Here is a 21,986-nt window from a genome sequence, read left to right on the forward strand (position 1 = left end):
ATTTCTAATTTTTCTCATTTCATGTGAGGGCCTTATTTCATGGCTCCCTCCAAGGTGTTAACCCAAGACTGAATTCTTTTTATTTATTTCACTAATACATAACTTTATTCACTATTTACATAAAATCAAATATCAAAATCATAAAATTATAAAAATAATAAAATAAAAATAAAAATGATAACATGTAAAATTAATGAAATATGAATAAAATAAATAATAATATTATATTTCAGTTCGATAATAATTTATTTTTTAATAACTAAATATTATAATTTCATTATTTTATAAAATAAAAAGTATTCACATATTTAGATTTTATCATTTAATAAGATTGTATTAAAGATAAAAGTTGAAATATTTTACATTCTTTTATTATTTATGTATAAGTAATATGACAAGACCTCACACTCTTGGCAATGACAGCTTGTCTCTGCGCCATCCCACATGAATTTTTTGGAACACAAATAAATAGTAAAAATAAGTATTCTGATGCTACAATTTTTCATAGCCAAAAAAGTCCTCTTTTGATTGTTTGATCCTTTTAGTTAAAAGAATAAGAGTTTATTCTAGAAATGAATAATTTTCTTTTCAAATAAATAAATAATTTTAATAGAGTTATATTATAATATTCCATAAAGTTTTTGAGATTATAAATATAGTGAAGTCTTCTTAATTATAGGTATATATTAATTATTTTTGAAGAAAAACAATTTTGATATAAATTTTAAAATTTAAAGTTATTTCTGAAAAATATAGCGTCAAAATATGATGCTTAAATTGAATGTAATTTTTTATTTGAGTTATCATGAGATACCGTAAATTTAGAAATGGAAGTTTTAATTGTTATATTTTAAAAAAATTCTGTGAATATAATAATAGTATGATGATGGCGATAACAGAGTAGTTGGAGGAGTCAGTGAGTAATAATGAGCGAGTCTGAGGTTAGGTGGCGAAAGTCCAAAAAGCAAGAACTCAGAAGATTCCACCTATTATTAATAAAACACCCTTTGCTTCTAACCAAACTATTTTCACATTCAGGAATCTGCAATTCTGCTGTTCTGCCATTTCTTCTGAAGTTGGCTTGCTGCTCTCCTTTCTCCTTTCATCAAAACAACCGTTTCCTCGTCGATTTATCACCCAATACTCACTGCTGTTTCCCATTTTTTCATTTTCCTTCTCTCCGTCTCTCCCTCTTGCCAGAAAGCCTTTTACTTATTTTCGTTTTGGGGATCACTGAATTCCAAAATCCAAAGCTTTCTCAATCTCTTCACTCTGTAACCCTTTTCTCTTTTTTATCTACTATTTCTTCTTCTTTACTAGTAATCACTCTCCTTTTCCATTTTCCTGCTTTCTGTTTCTCCTCTCCTCTCCTCTCCTCTCTTCCTGAAAGAAAAAAGAAAAAAAGAAAAGAAACTCTGCTCTTGTTATACGTCAAACCTTCCATTTCTTCTGTCACAACAGTTTCAAGCAAATATCAATCTCTTGAGTATTGTCTTTCTCCTGCTGTGGTTGCTCTATTAATTCTTTATCTGCCTTTGCTCAATTCTCATCGTTTTCTAGAAAGAAGTTGGAAATGGTTGATATTGTTATTTCCGTTGCAGTAGAAGTTGCAAAGTGCCTGGTTGATCCAATTAAACGTCAACTGGGTTATCTCCTTAACTACCGTCGCAACATTACGGATCTCAACCAACAAATTGAAAATCTCCGTCGTGAAAGGGACGAACTGCAGATACCTGTGAATGAGGCTTATAGGCAAGGGGATGAAATCTTTCCTCGTGTTCAGGAGTGGCTGACGTATGCCGAAGGGATCATCCTAGAGAGCAATGATTTCAATGAACATGAAAGGAAAGCAAGCAAGAGCTGTTTCTATTTAAAGTCCCGCTACCAACTAAGCAAGCAAGCAGAGAAGCAGGCTGCGAAGATTGTTGATAAAATCCAAGAAGCTCGTAACTTTGGTGGCAGAGTATCGCATCGCCCTCCTCCATTCAGCAGCTCTGCATCTTTCAAAGATTATGAGGCTTTCCAGTCAAGAGAGTCTACTTTTAACCAAATTATGGAGGCCTTGAGAAACGAAGATATGCGCATGCTCGGTGTCTGGGGAATGGGCGGCGTGGGCAAAACCACTCTTGTCAAACAAGTAGCTCAACAAGCGGAGGAAGACAAGCTCTTTCACAAGGTGGTCATGGTGTTACACATATCCCAAACTCCCAACATCACAGAAATTCAAGAAAAAATTGCAAGAATGTTGGGTTTGAAATTTGAGGCGGGGGAGGATAGAGCAGGTCGCCTGAAGCAAAGGTTGAAGGGAGAGGAGAAAATCCTGGTGATCTTAGATGATATCTGGGGGAAACTTGACTTGGGAGAAATAGGAATTCCTTATGGAGATGATCACAAGGGGTGCAAAGTGCTGCTGACTTCCCGGGAGCGTCAGGTTTTATCTAAAGATATGCGTACTCAAAAGGAGTTCCATCTTCAACATTTAAGTGAAGATGAAGCCTGGAATTTATTCAAGAAGACAGCAGGTGATTCCGTGGAGAAGCCTGAACTGCGTCCCATAGCAGTTGATGTAGCTAAAAAATGTGACGGTCTACCAGTTGCAATTGTCACCATTGCAAATACATTAAGAGGTGAGAGTGTGCATGTATGGAAGAATGCCTTGGAAGGACTGAGAACGGCTGCACCAACAAGCATCAGAGGAGTGACTGAAGGCGTCTACTCATGTCTGGAGCTGAGCTACAACCATTTGAAAGGTGATGAAGTAAAGTCATTGTTTTTACTTTGCGCTTTGCTGGGGGATGGTGATATTTCCATGGATCGCTTGCTACAATTTGCCATGTGTTTGAATTTGTTTGAAGGAATATATTTATGGGAGAAAGCAATAAATAGACTAATTACATTGGTGGAAAACCTCAAAGCCTCAAGCTTGTTGCTTGACCATGAAGGAGATGGTGATGAATATCCGAGCTTGCTTTTTGATCACGCTTTTGTCAGAATGCATGATGTTGTTCGTGACGTTGCCAGATCAATTGCATCCAAAGATCCTCATCGATTTGTGGTGAGAGAAGCTGTTGGATCAGAAGAAGCTGTTGAATTACGAGAATGGCAGAGGACGGATGAGTGCAGAAATTGCACTCGCATCTCTTTGATATGCAGAAATATGGATGAGCTTCCAAAAGGCTTGGTATGTCCGAAACTTGAATTCTTTTTATTGAATTCAAGTAATGATGATGCTTATTTGAAAATTCCAGATGCCTTTTTCCAAGACACCAAACAACTCAGAATTTTAGATTTGTCTAAAGTGTCTCTTACACCATCTCCTTCATCACTTGGTTTTCTTTCAAATCTTCAAACATTGCGTCTAAATCAATGCCAGATCCAAGACATAACAGTAATTGGAGAACTGAGGAAACTACAAGTCCTTAGTTTGGCAGAGTCCAACATTGAACAGCTGCCAAATGAAGTGGCGCAATTGAGTGATCTAAGGATGTTGGATTTGCAGTATTGTGAAAGCCTTGAAGTAATTCCACGAAATGTTATATCAAGTCTATCCCAATTAGAGTATTTGAGTATGAAAGGAAGTTTAAGTTTTGAATGGGAGGCGGAAGGATTTAATAGGGGAGAAAGAATTAATGCTTGCCTTTCTGAGCTGAAACACCTGTCTGGTTTGAGGACTTTGGAGGTACAAGTATCAAATCCCAGTTTGTTTCCAGAAGATGATGTGCTCTTCGAAAACCTCAACTTGACCAGATATTCAATAGTAATAGGCTATGACTGGATACCAAATGATGAGTATAAAGCCTCAAGAAGGTTGGGGTTGCGAGGGGTTACAAGTCTTTATATGGTGAAGTTCTTCTCCAAGCTGTTGAAGAGAAGTCAAGTTCTAGACTTGGAGGAATTGAATGATACTAAGCATGTGGTTTATGAGTTAGACTAGGAGGGTTTCGTTGAACTCAAGTATCTCACTCTCGAGGAATGTCCTACCGTTCAATACATCCTTCATTCCAGTACTTCAGTGGAATGGGTTCCACCACCTAATACCTTCTGTATGTTGGAGGAACTGATTCTTGATGGCCTAGATAACTTGGAGGCAGTATGCCATGGCCCAATTCCGATGGGGTCTTTTGGTAATTTAAGAATTCTAAGACTAAGGTCTTGTAAGAGGTTGAAATATGTTTTCTCTCTTCCAGCACAACATGGAAGGGAATCAGCTTTTCCTCAACTGCAACATTTGGAGTTGAGTGATCTCCCAGAGCTCATTAGCTTCTACTCCACAAGAAGCAGTGGTACCCAGGAGTCAATGACAGTTTTCAGTCAACAGGTATCTTACTACTCGATATCTAATTTCTGCCATTACTAGTATTTATTTACACTACTTTTACACTAAATAAATAAATTCTAAAAAATAAAAACCAGAATTAAAAAGTACACTTTAAAACCAAAATTATATAAAATTTTAGTAAAAAGTATTTGTACTTGTCTTCCTTCCTTTCTTATATTTTCTTATTTATCATACATTTATTATCTTTATTTTATTTTTCTGAATAAATTTTAAGGCCTAATCTTCACTTTTCTTTTTTCATGAATTTATTATGTTAATTTTTTTAATAATTTGAAGGCTTAATTCATTCTTTTTTATTATATGATTTTTTGCTTAACTATTTTTAACATAAATATTTTTGTTAATTTTCTTTCAATATTAAACTCTCTTTATTTTCATGAAAGGAATAATTGATACTCATATGGTTTAAAGAAACTTATAAATTTATTTTTGTATTCTAAACCAATAGCAAGGGAGAAGAATCGATTTTGGAATGAATGAAATACTTATTATAAGAGTTATAAAGTTTTAAAATATGAAATACTTTGTTTATAACCCAAAAATAACTATCACCAAACAAAATGTAGAAGAAGAAAAAGATAAACAAAATATAGATATTAATAAAATGACGAGGTTGGAGTTATTGGAAACCAATATTTTATTTTATATTTTTAATTACATAATTTGTGATAGTAAATCAATATTTTGGTAAATATTAGATAAAATATAGTTAATTTGTTTTTATGTTCTAATATTATTAATATGACCATTTATCAAATCACATCAATAAAACCTTTTAAAAATGATAATTAATTAATAAAAAAAAGTTAGGATAAAATAATCATATACATATTACTCCAACATATAAATGCTCTACTTGTTTTAAGTTAGTAAAATTGTATTGGAGAATGAACAAATGAAAAATACTAAAACCAAAGTATTATATAATGAGAAGTCTATTAGTTTTAGACAATTAATAAAAATAAACTTTCCTTCTAAGTGAGTTTCAAGCTGCTTGTAGTGAGGTCTAGTTTAGTTTCATATAATGTAGAAAATACGCAGATAAAATTATGAATTTATTTTGTGCTTTTTCATATTGACATATTCACCTCCACCTCTCCTGTTCTATTTATATGTGTTTAGTTATTGAGAATGTATTAACCAAATGGATCATCAATTGCATAGGCTGCATTCCCTGCCTTGGAGTCCTTGCGTGTATTTCGTCTAAATAATCTGAAAGCATTGTGGCACAACCAACTTCCAGCAAATTCCTTTTCCAAACTAAAGGGCTTGGATGTATCTGGCTGTCATGAATTGCTGAATGTTTTTCCCCTTCCCGTGGCGAAAGTCATTGAAAGGCATACCTCAATAAATTTCATTAGTTTAAATTTCATAATTTTATTTTATGAAATTATGAAATTTTATTTTATTCTTATCTTATTTAAATTTCATTTTTTTTCTTAAGATTTATATTCTCTATAAAATCTAAACAAGAGTTTCAAAAAAGAACATACCTCAATAAATAAAGTTAAAAGTAAAATGAAATAAAGTTAAACTATAATGTCTTATATTAGATAATTAAAAAATTTATAGATGGAATCTAAGATGAATCCATGCGTTATATTGTAAATTAGTTTACCATAAAATCCAATTCAAAGTTGTAAAAATTCGAAACTAGATAGTTTAGTGTCCATTTGGATACACTTTAAAAAAAAAAATCAGAAATTTGTATATAAAGGTAGAATATCTTATACAAAAAGTATAGATTTACCTTATTTCTTTAAAAATAATTTTTTAAAAATTTAAAATCCGAGGTAGTAAAATTTTTGGATATCACAATATTTTTAAACATTTTTTTTAAAGTATTACTTACATAATGTAACCCTCTAAGAGTTCTTGTATCTTATATAAAAGTTTTAAAAAAAAAATCCATTTTCCATGGCTAGTTAAAATACGTTTTCCATGGAAGTTAATCAAATTTGAAAGAGAGGCAAAGAAAAAATAAAATAAAAATATCCTCCTATTACCTCATTTGGAAAGCAAAATTTCGAGGTTTTTTTTTTTTTTTTTAAGTTTCATTGGATCTTCAAAATCAAAAGGCGTTTTCTTTTCTCTTTCTTGATCTTCTTCAATCTAGTTTAAATTTTGTGCTTTGTTATACTGATATATTCTCCTTTAACCTCTTATTTTCTATTTACATGTGTCTAATTATTAGGAATGTATATGTATATATTATTAACTAAAGGGATCATCAATTGCACAGGTTGCACTCCCAGGCTTGGAGTCCTTGTCTGTACGGGGACTAGATAATATAAGAGCATTGTGGCCTGACCAACTTCCAACAAATTCATTTTCCAAATTAAGGAAATTGCAAGTAATGGGATGCAAGAAATTGCTAAACCATTTTCCGGTTTCTGTGGCGAGTGCTCTTGTGCAACTTGAGGACCTAAATATATCGCAGAGTGGAGTGGAGGCAATTGTTCACAATGAAAATGAAGATGAAGCAGCACCTTTACTCTTATTCCCTAACCTTACCTCTCTCACACTCTCCGGTTTACACCAACTCAAAAGATTTTGCTCTAGAAGGTTTAGTTCAAGCTGGCCACTTCTGAAAGAATTGGAAGTGCTCTATTGTGATAAAGTGGAGATACTCTTTCAACAAATAAATTCTGAATGTGAACTTGAGCCACTCTTCTGGGTAGAACAGGTGCGAGTTTACCCTTCCTTGAATTTTCTAAATTTTATATGTTACATTATAGATCTTAATCTTTTTGGCTAATGTTACATTGTTTTAATCTTAAACTTTAATATCATAGGAATTTAAAGCGATTTCAAGTAAACTTATATTTTGTTGCTAAATTAATCATACTACATAAACTGATGTGAATATGGAGAATAATATACAATTAATTACAAGTAGTAGATTTTTTGGAGGTGCAACAAACATAGCGATTGTGTACAATAATACTAGAAACTAGAACCAATTATTTATAAAACTATCCTACTTGACTTATGATAAAAAAAAATTACTTTGGATTTTTTTTAATATAATCATTTTTAATTAATATTAATTAGACTTAAACACTTCATGTGATGCCTTAAGAACGAGTTTATTTAATTGAGCATACAAAATCGCATTAATTTATAGTGGTGTTCATTTAGAATTTAACAAAAAAAAATGTTGATGTTTTATTTGAACTAATGTGCAATAATATTCCCTAGACTAACCTCTCTCATACTCAAAACTTTACACCAACTCCAAAGAATTTGGTCGAAAAGGTACATGTCAAGCTTTTAATTTAAATTTCACTAGCCTTTGTTGAGTATTTAAAAATTTCACCCATTACATGATAGTGCCAAGTTATCAAACTTTTGCCTTAAAAAAATTCATCCACCTTTTGCCTTTCTTTATTCTTATTTTATTTAAATTTCATTTTTTTTCTTAAAATTTATATTCTCTATAAAATCTAAACAAGAGTTTTTAAAAAGAACATACCTCAATAAATAAAGTTAAAAGTAAAATGAAATAAAGTTAAAACTATAAACTAACAGTACTCTACAAAATCATCTTAGAAAAACTATAAAAAAAATCTTTTTTTATTTTTTATTTTTTTCATTTTTTTTATTTTTTAAAATTTATTTTCATTTTATATATTTGAAGGAAGAAAGTTGCCAAATAAATTATAATTACATTATTAATTCAACGCAATAATATAATGTCTTATATTAGATAATTAAAAAATTTATAGATGGAATCTAAGATGAATCCATGCGTTATATTGTAAATTAGTTTACCATAAAATCCAATTCAAAGTTGTAAAAATTCGAAACTAGATAGTTTAGTGTCCATTTGGATACACTTTAAAAAAAAAAATCAGAAATTTGTATATAAAGGTAGAATATCTTATACAAAAAGTATAGATTTACCTTATTTCTTTAAAAATAATTTTTTAAAAATTTAAAATCCAAGGTAGTAAAATTTTTGGATATCACAATATTTTTAAACATTTTTTTTAAAGTATTACTTACATAATGTAACCCTCTAAGAGTTCTTGTATCTTATATAAAAGTTTTAAAAAAAAAATCCATTTTCCATGGCTAGTTAAAATACGTTTTCCATGGAAGTTAATCAAATTTGAAAGAGAGGCAAAGAAAAAATAAAATAAAAATATCCTCCTATTACCTCATTTGGAAAGCAAAATTTGGAGGATTTTTTTTTTTTTTTAAAGTTTCATTGGATCTTCAAAATCAAAAGGCGTTTTCTTTTCTCTTTCTTGATCTTCTTCAATCTAGTTTAAATTTTGTGCTTTGTTATACTGATATATTCTCCTTTAACCTCTTATTTTCTATTTACATGTGTCTAATTATTAGGAATGTATATGTATATATTATTAACTAAAGGGATCATCAATTGCACAGGTTGCACTCCCAGGCTTGGAGTCCTTGTCTGTACGGGGACTAGATAATATAAGAGCATTGTGGCCTGACCAACTTCCAACAAATTCATTTTCCAAATTAAGGAAATTGCAAGTAATGGGATGCAAGAAATTGCTAAACCATTTTCCGGTTTCTGTGGCGAGTGCTCTTGTGCAACTTGAGGACCTAAATATATCGCAGAGTGGAGTGGAGGCAATTGTTCACAATGAAAATGAAGATGAAGCAGCACCTTTACTCTTATTCCCTAACCTTACCTCTCTCACACTCTCCGGTTTACACCAACTCAAAAGATTTTGCTCTAGAAGGTTTAGTTCAAGCTGGCCACTTCTGAAAGAATTGGAAGTGCTCTATTGTGATAAAGTGGAGATACTCTTTCAACAAATAAATTCTGAATGTGAACTTGAGCCACTCTTCTGGGTAGAACAGGTGCGAGTTTACCCTTCCTTGAATTTTCTAAATTTTATATGTTACATTATAGATCTTAATCTTTTTGGCTAATGTTACATTGTTTTAATCTTAAACTTTAATATCATAGGAATTTAAAGCGATTTCAAGTAAACTTATATTTTGTTGCTAAATTAATCATACTACATAAACTGATGTGAATATGGAGAATAATATACAATTAATTACAAGTAGTAGATTTTTTGGAGGTGCAACAAACATAGCGATTGTGTACAATAATACTAGAAACTAGAACCAATTATTTATAAAACTATCCTACTTGACTTATGATAAAAAAAAATTACTTTGGATTTTTTTTAATATAATCATTTTTAATTAATATTAATTAGACTTAAACACTTCATGTGATGCCTTAAGAACGAGTTTATTTAATTGAGCATACAAAATCGCATTAATTTATAGTGGTGTTCATTTAGAATTTAACAAAAAAAAATGTTGATGTTTTATTTGAACTAATGTGCAATAATATTCCCTAGACTAACCTCTCTCATACTCAAAACTTTACACCAACTCCAAAGAATTTGGTCGAAAAGGTACATGTCAAGCTTTTAATTTAAATTTCACTAGCCTTTGTTGAGTATTTAAAAATTTCACCCATTACATGATAGTGCCAAGTTATCAAACTTTTGCCTTAAAAAAATTCATCCACCTTTTGCCTTTCTTTATTCTTATTTTATTTAAATTTCATTTTTTTTCTTAAAATTTATATTCTCTATAAAATCTAAACAAGAGTTTTTAAAAAGAACATACCTCAATAAATAAAGTTAAAAGTAAAATGAAATAAAGTTAAAACTATAAACTAACAGTACTCTACAAAATCATCTTAGAAAAACTATAAAAAAAATCTTTTTTTATTTTTTATTTTTTTCATTTTTTTTATTTTTTAAAATTTATTTTCATTTTATATATTTGAAGGAAGAAAGTTGCCAAATAAATTATAATTACATTATTAATTCAACGCAATAATATAATGTCTTATATTAGATAATTAAAAAATTTATAGATGGAATCTAAGATGAATCCATGCGTTATATTGTAAATTAGTTTACCATAAAATCCAATTCAAAGTTGTAAAAATTCGAAACTAGATAGTTTAGTGTCCATTTGGATACACTTTAAAAAAAAAAATCAGAAATTTGTATATAAAGGTAGAATATCTTATACAAAAAGTATAGATTTACCTTATTTCTTTAAAAATAATTTTTTAAAAATTTAAAATCCAAGGTAGTAAAATTTTTGGATATCACAATATTTTTAAACATTTTTTTTAAAGTATTACTTACATAATGTAACCCTCTAAGAGTTCTTGTATCTTATATAAAAGTTTTAAAAAAAAAATCCATTTTCCATGGCTAGTTAAAATACGTTTTCCATGGACGTTAATCAAATTTGAAAGAGAGGCAAAGAAAAAATAAAATAAAAATATCCTCCTATTACCTCATTTGGAAAGCAAAATTTGGAGGATTTTTTTTTTTTTTTAAAGTTTCATTGGATCTTCAAAATCAAAAGGCGTTTTCTTTTCTCTTTCTTGATCTTCTTCAATCTAGTTTAAATTTTGTGCTTTGTTATACTGATATATTCTCCTTTAACCTCTTATTTTCTATTTACATGTGTCTAATTATTAGGAATGTATATGTATATATTATTAACTAAAGGGATCATCAATTGCACAGGTTGCACTCCCAGGCTTGGAGTCCTTGTCTGTACGGGGACTAGATAATATAAGAGCATTGTGGCCTGACCAACTTCCAGCAAATTCATTTTCCAAATTAAGGAAATTGCAAGTAATGGGATGCAAGAAATTGCTAAACCATTTTCCGGTTTCTGTGGCGAGTGCTCTTGTGCAACTTGAGGACCTAAATATATCGCAGAGTGGAGTGGAGGCAATTGTTCACAATGAAAATGAAGATGAAGCAGCACCTTTACTCTTATTCCCTAACCTTACCTCTCTCACACTCTCCGGTTTACACCAACTCAAAAGATTTTGCTCTAGAAGGTTTAGTTCAAGCTGGCCACTTCTGAAAGAATTGGAAGTGCTCTATTGTGATAAAGTGGAGATACTCTTTCAACAAATAAATTCTGAATGTGAACTTGAGCCACTCTTCTGGGTAGAACAGGTGCGAGTTTACCCTTCCTTGAATTTTCTAAATTTTATATGTTACATTATAGATCTTAATCTTTTTGGCTAATGTTACATTGTTTTAATCTTAAACTTTAATATCATAGGAATTTAAAGCGATTTCAAGTAAACTTATATTTTGTTGCTAAATTAATCATACTACATAAACTGATGTGAATATGGAGAATAATATACAATTAATTACAAGTAGTAGATTTTTTGGAGGTGCAACAAACATAGCGATTGTGTACAATAATACTAGAAACTAGAACCAATTATTTATAAAACTATCCTACTTGACTTATGATAAAAAAAAATTACTTTGGATTTTTTTTAATATAATCATTTTTAATTAATATTAATTAGACTTAAACACTTCATGTGATGCCTTAAGAACGAGTTTATTTAATTGAGCATACAAAATCGCATTAATTTATAGTGGTGTTCATTTAGAATTTAACAAAAAAAAATGTTGATGTTTTATTTGAACTAATGTGCAATAATATTCCCTAGACTAACCTCTCTCATACTCAAAACTTTACACCAACTCCAAAGAATTTGGTCGAAAAGGTACATGTCAAGCTTTTAATTTAAATTTCACTAGCCTTTGTTGAGTATTTAAAAATTTCACCCATTACATGATAGTGCCAAGTTATCAAACTTTTGCCTTAAAAAAATTCATCCACCTTTTGCCTTTCTTTATTCTTATTTTATTTAAATTTCATTTTTTTTCTTAAAATTTATATTCTCTATAAAATCTAAACAAGAGTTTTTAAAAAGAACATACCTCAATAAATAAAGTTAAAAGTAAAATGAAATAAAGTTAAAACTATAAACTAACAGTACTCTACAAAATCATCTTAGAAAAACTATAAAAAAAATCTTTTTTTATTTTTTATTTTTTTCATTTTTTTTATTTTTTAAAATTTATTTTCATTTTATATATTTGAAGGAAGAAAGTTGCCAAATAAATTATAATTACATTATTAATTCAACGCAATAATATAATGTCTTATATTAGATAATTAAAAAATTTATAGATGGAATCTAAGATGAATCCATGCGTTATATTGTAAATTAGTTTACCATAAAATCCAATTCAAAGTTGTAAAAATTCGAAACTAGATAGTTTAGTGTCCATTTGGATACACTTTAAAAAAAAAAATCAGAAATTTGTATATAAAGGTAGAATATCTTATACAAAAAGTATAGATTTACCTTATTTCTTTAAAAATAATTTTTTAAAAATTTAAAATCCAAGGTAGTAAAATTTTTGGATATCACAATATTTTTAAACATTTTTTTTAAAGTATTACTTACATAATGTAACCCTCTAAGAGTTCTTGTATCTTATATAAAAGTTTTAAAAAAAAAATCCATTTTCCATGGCTAGTTAAAATACGTTTTCCATGGAAGTTAATCAAATTTGAAAGAGAGGCAAAGAAAAAATAAAATAAAAATATCCTCCTATTACCTCATTTGGAAAGCAAAATTTGGAGGATTTTTTTTTTTTTTTAAAGTTTCATTGGATCTTCAAAATCAAAAGGCGTTTTCTTTTCTCTTTCTTGATCTTCTTCAATCTAGTTTAAATTTTGTGCTTTGTTATACTGATATATTCTCCTTTAACCTCTTATTTTCTATTTACATGTGTCTAATTATTAGGAATGTATATGTATATATTATTAACTAAAGGGATCATCAATTGCACAGGTTGCACTCCCAGGCTTGGAGTCCTTGTCTGTACGGGGACTAGATAATATAAGAGCATTGTGGCCTGACCAACTTCCAACAAATTCATTTTCCAAATTAAGGAAATTGCAAGTAATGGGATGCAAGAAATTGCTAAACCATTTTCCGGTTTCTGTGGCGAGTGCTCTTGTGCAACTTGAGGACCTAAATATATCGCAGAGTGGAGTGGAGGCAATTGTTCACAATGAAAATGAAGATGAAGCAGCACCTTTACTCTTATTCCCTAACCTTACCTCTCTCACACTCTCCGGTTTACACCAACTCAAAAGATTTTGCTCTAGAAGGTTTAGTTCAAGCTGGCCACTTCTGAAAGAATTGGAAGTGCTCTATTGTGATAAAGTGGAGATACTCTTTCAACAAATAAATTCTGAATGTGAACTTGAGCCACTCTTCTGGGTAGAACAGGTGCGAGTTTACCCTTCCTTGAATTTTCTAAATTTTATATGTTACATTATAGATCTTAATCTTTTTGGCTAATGTTACATTGTTTTAATCTTAAACTTTAATATCATAGGAATTTAAAGCGATTTCAAGTAAACTTATATTTTGTTGCTAAATTAATCATACTACATAAACTGATGTGAATATGGAGAATAATATACAATTAATTACAAGTAGTAGATTTTTTGGAGGTGCAACAAACATAGCGATTGTGTACAATAATACTAGAAACTAGAACCAATTATTTATAAAACTATCCTACTTGACTTATGATAAAAAAAAATTACTTTGGATTTTTTTTAATATAATCATTTTTAATTAATATTAATTAGACTTAAACACTTCATGTGATGCCTTAAGAACGAGTTTATTTAATTGAGCATACAAAATCGCATTAATTTATAGTGGTGTTCATTTAGAATTTAACAAAAAAAAATGTTGATGTTTTATTTGAACTAATGTGCAATAATATTCCCTAGACTAACCTCTCTCATACTCAAAACTTTACACCAACTCCAAAGAATTTGGTCGAAAAGGTACATGTCAAGCTTTTAATTTAAATTTCACTAGCCTTTGTTGAGTATTTAAAAATTTCACCCATTACATGATAGTGCCAAGTTATCAAACTTTTGCCTTAAAAAAATTCATCCACCTTTTGCCTTTCTTTATTCTTATTTTATTTAAATTTCATTTTTTTTCTTAAAATTTATATTCTCTATAAAATCTAAACAAGAGTTTTTAAAAAGAACATACCTCAATAAATAAAGTTAAAAGTAAAATGAAATAAAGTTAAAACTATAAACTAACAGTACTCTACAAAATCATCTTAGAAAAACTATAAAAAAAATCTTTTTTTATTTTTTATTTTTTTCATTTTTTTTATTTTTTAAAATTTATTTTCATTTTATATATTTGAAGGAAGAAAGTTGCCAAATAAATTATAATTACATTATTAATTCAACGCAATAATATAATGTCTTATATTAGATAATTAAAAAATTTATAGATGGAATCTAAGATGAATCCATGCGTTATATTGTAAATTAGTTTACCATAAAATCCAATTCAAAGTTGTAAAAATTCGAAACTAGATAGTTTAGTGTCCATTTGGATACACTTTAAAAAAAAAAATCAGAAATTTGTATATAAAGGTAGAATATCTTATACAAAAAGTATAGATTTACCTTATTTCTTTAAAAATAATTTTTTAAAAATTTAAAATCCAAGGTAGTAAAATTTTTGGATATCACAATATTTTTAAACATTTTTTTTTAAAGTATTACTTACATAATGTAACCCTCTAAGAGTTCTTGTATCTTATATAAAAGTTTTAAAAAAAAAATCCATTTTCCATGGCTAGTTAAAATACGTTTTCCATGGACGTTAATCAAATTTGAAAGAGAGGCAAAGAAAAAATAAAATAAAAATATCCTCCTATTACCTCATTTGGAAAGCAAAATTTGGAGGATTTTTTTTTTTTTTTAAAGTTTCATTGGATCTTCAAAATCAAAAGGCGTTTTCTTTTCTCTTTCTTGATCTTCTTCAATCTAGTTTAAATTTTGTGCTTTGTTATACTGATATATTCTCCTTTAACCTCTTATTTTCTATTTACATGTGTCTAATTATTAGGAATGTATATGTATATATTATTAACTAAAGGGATCATCAATTGCACAGGTTGCACTCCCAGGCTTGGAGTCCTTGTCTGTACGGGGACTAGATAATATAAGAGCATTGTGGCCTGACCAACTTCCAGCAAATTCATTTTCCAAATTAAGGAAATTGCAAGTAATGGGATGCAAGAAATTGCTAAACCATTTTCCGGTTTCTGTGGCGAGTGCTCTTGTGCAACTTGAGGACCTAAATATATCGCAGAGTGGAGTGGAGGCAATTGTTCACAATGAAAATGAAGATGAAGCAGCACCTTTACTCTTATTCCCTAACCTTACCTCTCTCACACTCTCCGGTTTACACCAACTCAAAAGATTTTGCTCTAGAAGGTTTAGTTCAAGCTGGCCACTTCTGAAAGAATTGGAAGTGCTCTATTGTGATAAAGTGGAGATACTCTTTCAACAAATAAATTCTGAATGTGAACTTGAGCCACTCTTCTGGGTAGAACAGGTGCGAGTTTACCCTTCCTTGAATTTTCTAAATTTTATATGTTACATTATAGATCTTAATCTTTTTGGCTAATGTTACATTGTTTTAATCTTAAACTTTAATATCATAGGAATTTAAAGCGATTTCAAGTAAACTTATATTTTGTTGCTAAATTAATCATACTACATAAACTGATGTGAATATGGAGAATAATATACAATTAATTACAAGTAGTAGATTTTTTGGAGGTGCAACAAACATAGCGATTGTGTACAATAATACTAGAAACTAGAACCAATTATTTATAAAACTATCCTACTTGACTTATGATAAAAAAAAATTACTTTTGATTTTTTTTAATATAATCATTTTTAATTAATATTAATTAGACTTAAACACTTCATGTGATGCCTTAAGAACGAGTTTATTTAATTGAGCATACAAAATCGCATTAATTTATAGTGGTGTTCATTTAGAATTTAACAAAAAAAGATGTTGATGTTTTATTTGAACTAATGTGCAATAATATTCCCTAGACTAACCTCTCTCATACTCAAAACTTTACACCAACTCCAAAGAATTTGGTCGAAAAGGTACATGTAAAGCTTTTAATTTAAATTTCACTAGCCTTTGTTGAGTATTTAAAAATTTCACCCATTACATGATAGTGCCAAGTTATCAAACTTTTGCCTTAAAAAAATTCATCCACCTTTTGCCTTTCTTTATTCTTATTTTATTTAAATTTCATTTTTTTTCTTAAAATTTATATTCTCTATAAAATCTAAACAAGAGTTTTTAAAAAGAACATACCTCAATAAATAAAGTTAAAAGTAAAATGAAATAAAGTTAAAACTATAAACTAACAGTACTCTACAAAATCATCTTAGTAAAACTATAAAAAAAATCTTTTTTTATTTTTTATTTTTTTCATTTTTTTTATTTTTTAAAATTTATTTTCATTTTATATATTTGAAGGAAGAAAGTTGCCAAATAAATTATAATTACATTATTAATTCAACCCATTAATATAATGTCTTATATTAGATAATTAAAAAAATTTATAGATGGAATCTAAGATGAATCCATGCGTTAACTTGTAAATTAGTTTACCATAAAATCCAATTCAAAGTTGTAACAATTAAAAACTAGATAGTTTAGTGTCCATTTGGATACATTTAAAAAAAAAAAAATCAGAAATTTGTATATAAAGGTAGAACATCTTATACAAAAAGTATAGATTTACCTTATTTCTTTAAAAATAATTTTTCAAAAAATTTTTTAGATATCACAATTTTTTTTAAAGTATTACTTGTATCTTATATAAAAGTTTAAAAAAAAAATATCCGTTTTCCATAACTAGTTAAAATACGTTTTCCATAGAAGTTAATCAAATTTGAAAGAGAGGCAAAGAAAAAAGAAAAAAAAAATCCTCTTATTACCTCATTTCGAAAGGAAAATTTGGAGGTTTTTTTTTTTTTTTTTTAAGTTTCATTGTATCTTCAAAATCTGGAGGCTTTTTCTTTTCTTTTCTCTTTCTTGATCTTCTTTAATCTAGTTTAAATTTTGTGCTTTGTTATACTGATATATTCTCCTTTAACCTCTTATTTTCTATTTACATGTGTCTAATTATTAGGAATGTATATGTATTTATTATTAACTAAAGGGATCATCAATTGCACAGGTTGCACTCCAAGGCTTGGAGTCCTTGTCTGTACGCGGACTAGATAATATAAGAGCATTGTGGTCTGACCAACTTCCAGCAAATTCATTTTCCAAATTAAGGAAATTGCAAGTAAGGGGATGCAACAAATTGCTAAACCTTTTTCTGGTTTCTGTGGCGAGTGCCCTTGTGCAACTTGAGGACCTATATATATCGAAGAGTGGAGTGGAGGCAATTGTTGCCAATGAAAATGAAGATGAAGCAGCACCTTTACTCTTATTCCCTAACCTTACCTCTCTCACACTCTCCGGTTTACACCAACTCAAAAGATTTTGCTCAAAAAGGTTTAGTTCAAGCTGGCCACTTCTGAAAGAATTGAAAGTGCTCGATTGTGATAAAGTGGAGATACTCTTTCAAGAAATAAATTCTGAATGTGAACTTGAGCCACTCTTCTGGGTAGAACAGGTGCGAGTTTACCCTTCCTTGAATTTTCTAAATTTTATATGTTACATTATAGATCTTAATCTTTTTGGCTAATGTTACATTGTTTTAATCTTAAACTTTAATATCATAGGAATTTAAAGCGATTTCAAGTAAACTTATATTTTGTTGCTAAATTAATCATACTACATAAACTGATGTGAATATGGAGAATAATATACAATTAATTACAAGTAGTAGATTTTTTGGAGGTGCAACAAACATAGCGATTGTCTACAATAATACTAGAAACTAGAACCAATTATTTATAAAACTATCCTACTTGACTTATGATAAAAAAAAATTACTTTTGATTTTTTTTAATATAATCATTTTTAATTAATATTAATTAGACTTAAACACTTCATGTGATGCCTTAAGAACGAGTTTATTTAATTGAGCATACAAAATCGCATTAATTTATAGTGGTGTTCATTTAGAATTTAACAAAAAAAGATGTTGATGTTTTATTTGAACTAATGTGCAATAATATTCCCTAGACTAACCTCTCTCATACTCAAAACTTTACACCAACTCCAAAGATTTTGGTCGAAAAGGTACATGTCAAGCTTTTAATTTAAATTTCACTAGCCTTTGTTGAGTATTTAAAAATTTCACCCATTACATGATAGTGCCAAATTATCAAACTTTTGCCTTAAAAAAATTCATCCACCTTTTGCCTTTCTTTATTCTTATTTTATTTAAATTTCATTTTTTTTCTTAAAATTTATATTCTCTATAAAATCTAAACAAGAGTTTCAAAAAAGAACATACCTCAATAAATAAAGTTAAAAGTAAAATGAAATAAAGTTAAAACTATAAACTAACAGTACTCTACAAAATCATCTTAGAAAAACTATAAAAAAAATCTTTTTTTATTTTTTATTTTTTTCATTTTTTTTATTTTTTAAAATTTATTTTCATTTTATATATTTGAAGGAAGAAAGTTGCCAAATAAATTATAATTTCATTATTAATTCAACCCATTAATATAATGTCTTATATTAGATAATTAAAAAAATTTATAGATGGAATCTAAGATGAATCCATGCATTAACTTGTAAATTAGTTTACCATAAAATCCAATTCAAAGTTGTAACAATTAAAAACTAGATAGTTTAGTGTCCATTTGGATACACTTAAAAAAAAAAAATCAAAAATTTGTATATAAAGGTAGAACATCTTATACAAAAAGTATAGATTTACCTTATTTCTTTAAAAATAATTTTTACAAAAATTTTTTAGATATCACAACTTTTTTAAAGTATTACTTGTATCTTATATAAAAGTTTTTTTAAAAAAATCCGTTTTCCATAACTAGTTAAAATACGTTTTCCATAGAAGTTAATCAAATTTGAAAAAGAGGCAAAGAAAAAAGAAAAAGAAAATCCTCTTATTACCTCATTTCGAAAGGAAAATCTGGAGGTTTTTTTTTTTTTTTTTTAAGTTTCATTGTATCTTCAAAATCTGGAGGCTTTTTCTTTTATTTTCTCTTTCTTGATCTTCTTGAATCTAGTTTAAATTTTGTGCTTTGTTATACTGATATATTCTCCTTTAACCTCTTATTTTCTATTTACATGTGTCTAATTATTAGGAATGTATATGTATATATTATTAACTAAAGGGATCATCAATTGCACAGGTTGCACTCCCAGGCTTGGAGTCCTTTTCTGTAGGCGGACTAGATTGTAAGACTCTGTAGAAATCTGTAAAATGGTATTGGCTTCAATGCCAAAAACCGGGTGGCTATTCTCATTTATATACAATTACAGAAGGAGATTTGAAATACACAATAACAGAAATTTAAAAATAGTCAAGAGTTATCTCTTAAAGTGGATAAACACTTATCTGGTGGATAAGATAAGTGAGAAGCCAAGGAAATCTCGGTGGTTTGAATGTTGTGGTTATCATCCCCCCTCAAGCTAATGGGGAGAGAAACCACCATTAGCTTGTCACGAAGCAAACAAAACCGAGCTAAACTTAGTCCCTTTGTAAAGATATCAGCAGGCTGATCATAAGAACCGATGAACTGAAGGGAAATATCTCGATTAGCAACTTTCTCGCGGATGAAGTGAAAATCAACTTCAATATGTTTGGTGCGGGCATGAAACACAGGATTAGAAGCAAGAGCAAGAGCGCCACTGTTATCACACCAAATAGTAGGAGCTGTGGGCAAAGAAATATGAAGTTCTTTGAGGAGCATACGAATCCAATACAGCTCAGCAGTAGTAATAGCTAATGCCCTATATTCGGCTTCAGTGCTAGAACGAGCTACCACAGATTGTTTCTTGGCAGTCCATGAGATTAAGCAAGAGCCAAAGAAAACGCCATACCCAGTAGTTGATCTTCGATCATCGGGATTACCAGCCCAATCTGAATCACAAAAGGCTTGAAGAGTTTGCTCGCCCTTAGTGTACCATAATCCCAGATCAATGGTGCCTTTTAAGTAACGTAAGACACGTTTTGCTGCTGTCCAATGAACAGAATTAGGACAGTGCATATGTTGACATAGTTGGTTGACAGAAAATGCTATATCAGGTCTAGTCAAGGTGCAATATTGAAGAGCTCCCACAGTTTGTCGATATTCTGTAATTTGAGAAGCTGTGAGTGGCTCACCAACATGAGTGGATAATTTAAGACCTGTGGTACAAGGAGAGGAAGCAGGTTTGGCCCCAGCCATCTTGGTACGATGAAGAAGATCCCCAATGTACTTGGATTGTCGAAGATGTAGGCCAGAAGAGTCACGACTTGCTTGGATGCCGAGAAAATAGCCCAAAGGACCAAGGTCTTTCATCTTGAACTCGGTTTGTAGCTTTTGGATTAGAGACTGAATGAGAGAAGGATCTGTACCTGTAACAAGGATATCATCTACATAGATGAGGATAAATAGATGAATATGGCCCTTATGATAGACAAATAAGGAGGCATCCACTGGTGAGGATAGGAAACCGAATTCAAGTAGAGTTTGAGATAGACGCATAAACCAAGCACGAGGTGCTTGTTTGAGGCCATAAAGTGACTTGTTCAGTTTGCAAACATAATCTGGAAAATCTGAATTAACAAACCCCTTAGGTTGCTCCATATATACATCCTCTAGCAAGATCCCATGAAGAAAAGCGTTAGATACATCAAGCTGTCTGATTTCCCAATCAAATTGAACAGAAAGTGTAAGAAGCACCCGTACAGTAGAAGGCTTAATTACTGGACTAAAAGTCTCAGTAAAGTCAATACCTTCTTCTTGAGCAAATCCCAAAGCCACTAATCTTGCTTTGAATCTGTCAACCTCACCTGTGGATGTTTGTTTAACTTTATACACCCACTTATTTCCCACCACATTATGATCAACAGGTCTAGGACATAGCTTCCATGTCTCATTAGCCAATAAAGCATCATATTCCTCTCTCATAGCAACACACCAGTCAGGTAATAAAGCAGCTTGTCGGTAGGAGGTTGGTGCAAGGGGAGTCACAGTACTGGATAATGCTTGGAGAGGATAGTGGGTGGAATAGAGTTTAAAATCTGAAAATGTGCGAGGTTTGAGGTTGCCTGTTTGGGAGCGAGTTGTCATGGGGTGATGAGAGTGATTGGAAGAAGAGGAAAATTCAGGTATAGAAAGGGTAGGAGCTGGACTAGGTATGGGAGAAGGTAGAGTGGAGATATGAGGAGAAGTGGGGATAGGTAAAGATTCTAGAGGAGAATCAGGTGAATCTGAAATGATTGGAGAGGAATGCTGTAAATGAGAAGTAGATAAAGAAAATGAAGGAGAAGGTAAAGGCGTACCTTGAGAGGAGACCACTGGAAGAAGTTCAGAAGACTGCAATCCATCCTTAGCAGGAAATGTATTCTCATTAAACACAACATGTCGTGAGATTAGAACTTTTTGAGTGACAGGATCCAAGCATCTATATCCATTTTGATGGGAACTATAACCTAGAAATATGCAACGTTTGGATCTGAACATTAATTTGTGAGTTGCATATGGTCGTAACAATGGAAAACAGGCACAACCAAAGGTGCGCAAGGAGGTATAATCAGGATGTTTGCCAAATAATTTAAGATATGGTGTTTGGTTATCAAGAGTAGATGTTGGTAGTCTATTGATGAGAAAAATGGATGTTAAAAAGGCATCAACCCAGAATTTAGTGGGCAAAAGTGACTGAGCTAACAGAGACAGTCCCATTTCCACCACATGACGGTGTTTACGCTCAGCAACCCCA

General features: G+C 30.1%; 2 protein-coding genes across 3 annotated transcripts; both read left to right on the plus strand.

Annotated features, from left to right (window-relative positions):
- Positions 1-954: 954 nt before the first annotated feature.
- Positions 955-5,419, plus strand: LOC104880588 (probable disease resistance protein At4g27220). Its single transcript, XM_010657604.3, has one exon. The coding sequence runs from the start codon at positions 1,574-1,576 to the stop codon at positions 3,932-3,934; it is 2,361 nt and encodes a 786-aa protein (XP_010655906.1). The 5' UTR covers positions 955-1,573; the 3' UTR covers positions 3,935-5,419.
- LOC132252616 (uncharacterized) lies at positions 4,046-19,561 on the plus strand. 2 transcript variants are annotated; one of them, XM_059740472.1, is made up of 8 exons: positions 4,046-4,318; positions 6,582-7,025; positions 8,738-9,181; positions 10,894-11,337; positions 13,050-13,493; positions 15,207-15,650; positions 17,311-17,754; positions 19,412-19,561. In XM_059740472.1, the coding sequence occupies exons 1-8, from the start codon at positions 4,046-4,048 to the stop codon at positions 19,469-19,471; spliced, it is 2,997 nt and encodes a 998-aa protein (XP_059596455.1). In that variant the 3' UTR covers positions 19,472-19,561. The 2 variants fall into 2 exon arrangements, with proteins under 2 accessions (XP_059596455.1, XP_019078178.2); XM_019222633.2 differs by lacking the exon at positions 17,311-17,754.
- Positions 19,562-21,986: the final 2,425 nt, after the last annotated feature.

Source organism: Vitis vinifera, chromosome 10 (genome assembly GCF_030704535.1).
Source record: "Vitis vinifera cultivar Pinot Noir 40024 chromosome 10, ASM3070453v1".
NCBI classification, from domain to species: domain Eukaryota; kingdom Viridiplantae; phylum Streptophyta; class Magnoliopsida; order Vitales; family Vitaceae; genus Vitis; species Vitis vinifera.

Bases quoted from the DNA above. Each gene is read 5' to 3' on its own strand.
- LOC132252616 (XM_059740472.1), top strand. From the start codon at position 4,046: ATGTTGGAGGAACTGATTCTTGATGGCCTAGATAACTTGGAGGCAGTA. The intron at 7,026-8,737 runs GTGCGAGTTTAC...TCAATTGCACAG, and splicing joins CACTCTTCTGGGTAGAACAG to GTTGCACTCCCAGGCTTGGA. The intron at 13,494-15,206 runs GTGCGAGTTTAC...TCAATTGCACAG, and splicing joins CACTCTTCTGGGTAGAACAG to GTTGCACTCCCAGGCTTGGA.
- LOC104880588 (XM_010657604.3), top strand. From the start codon at position 1,574: ATGGTTGATATTGTTATTTCCGTTGCAGTAGAAGTTGCAAAGTGCCTG.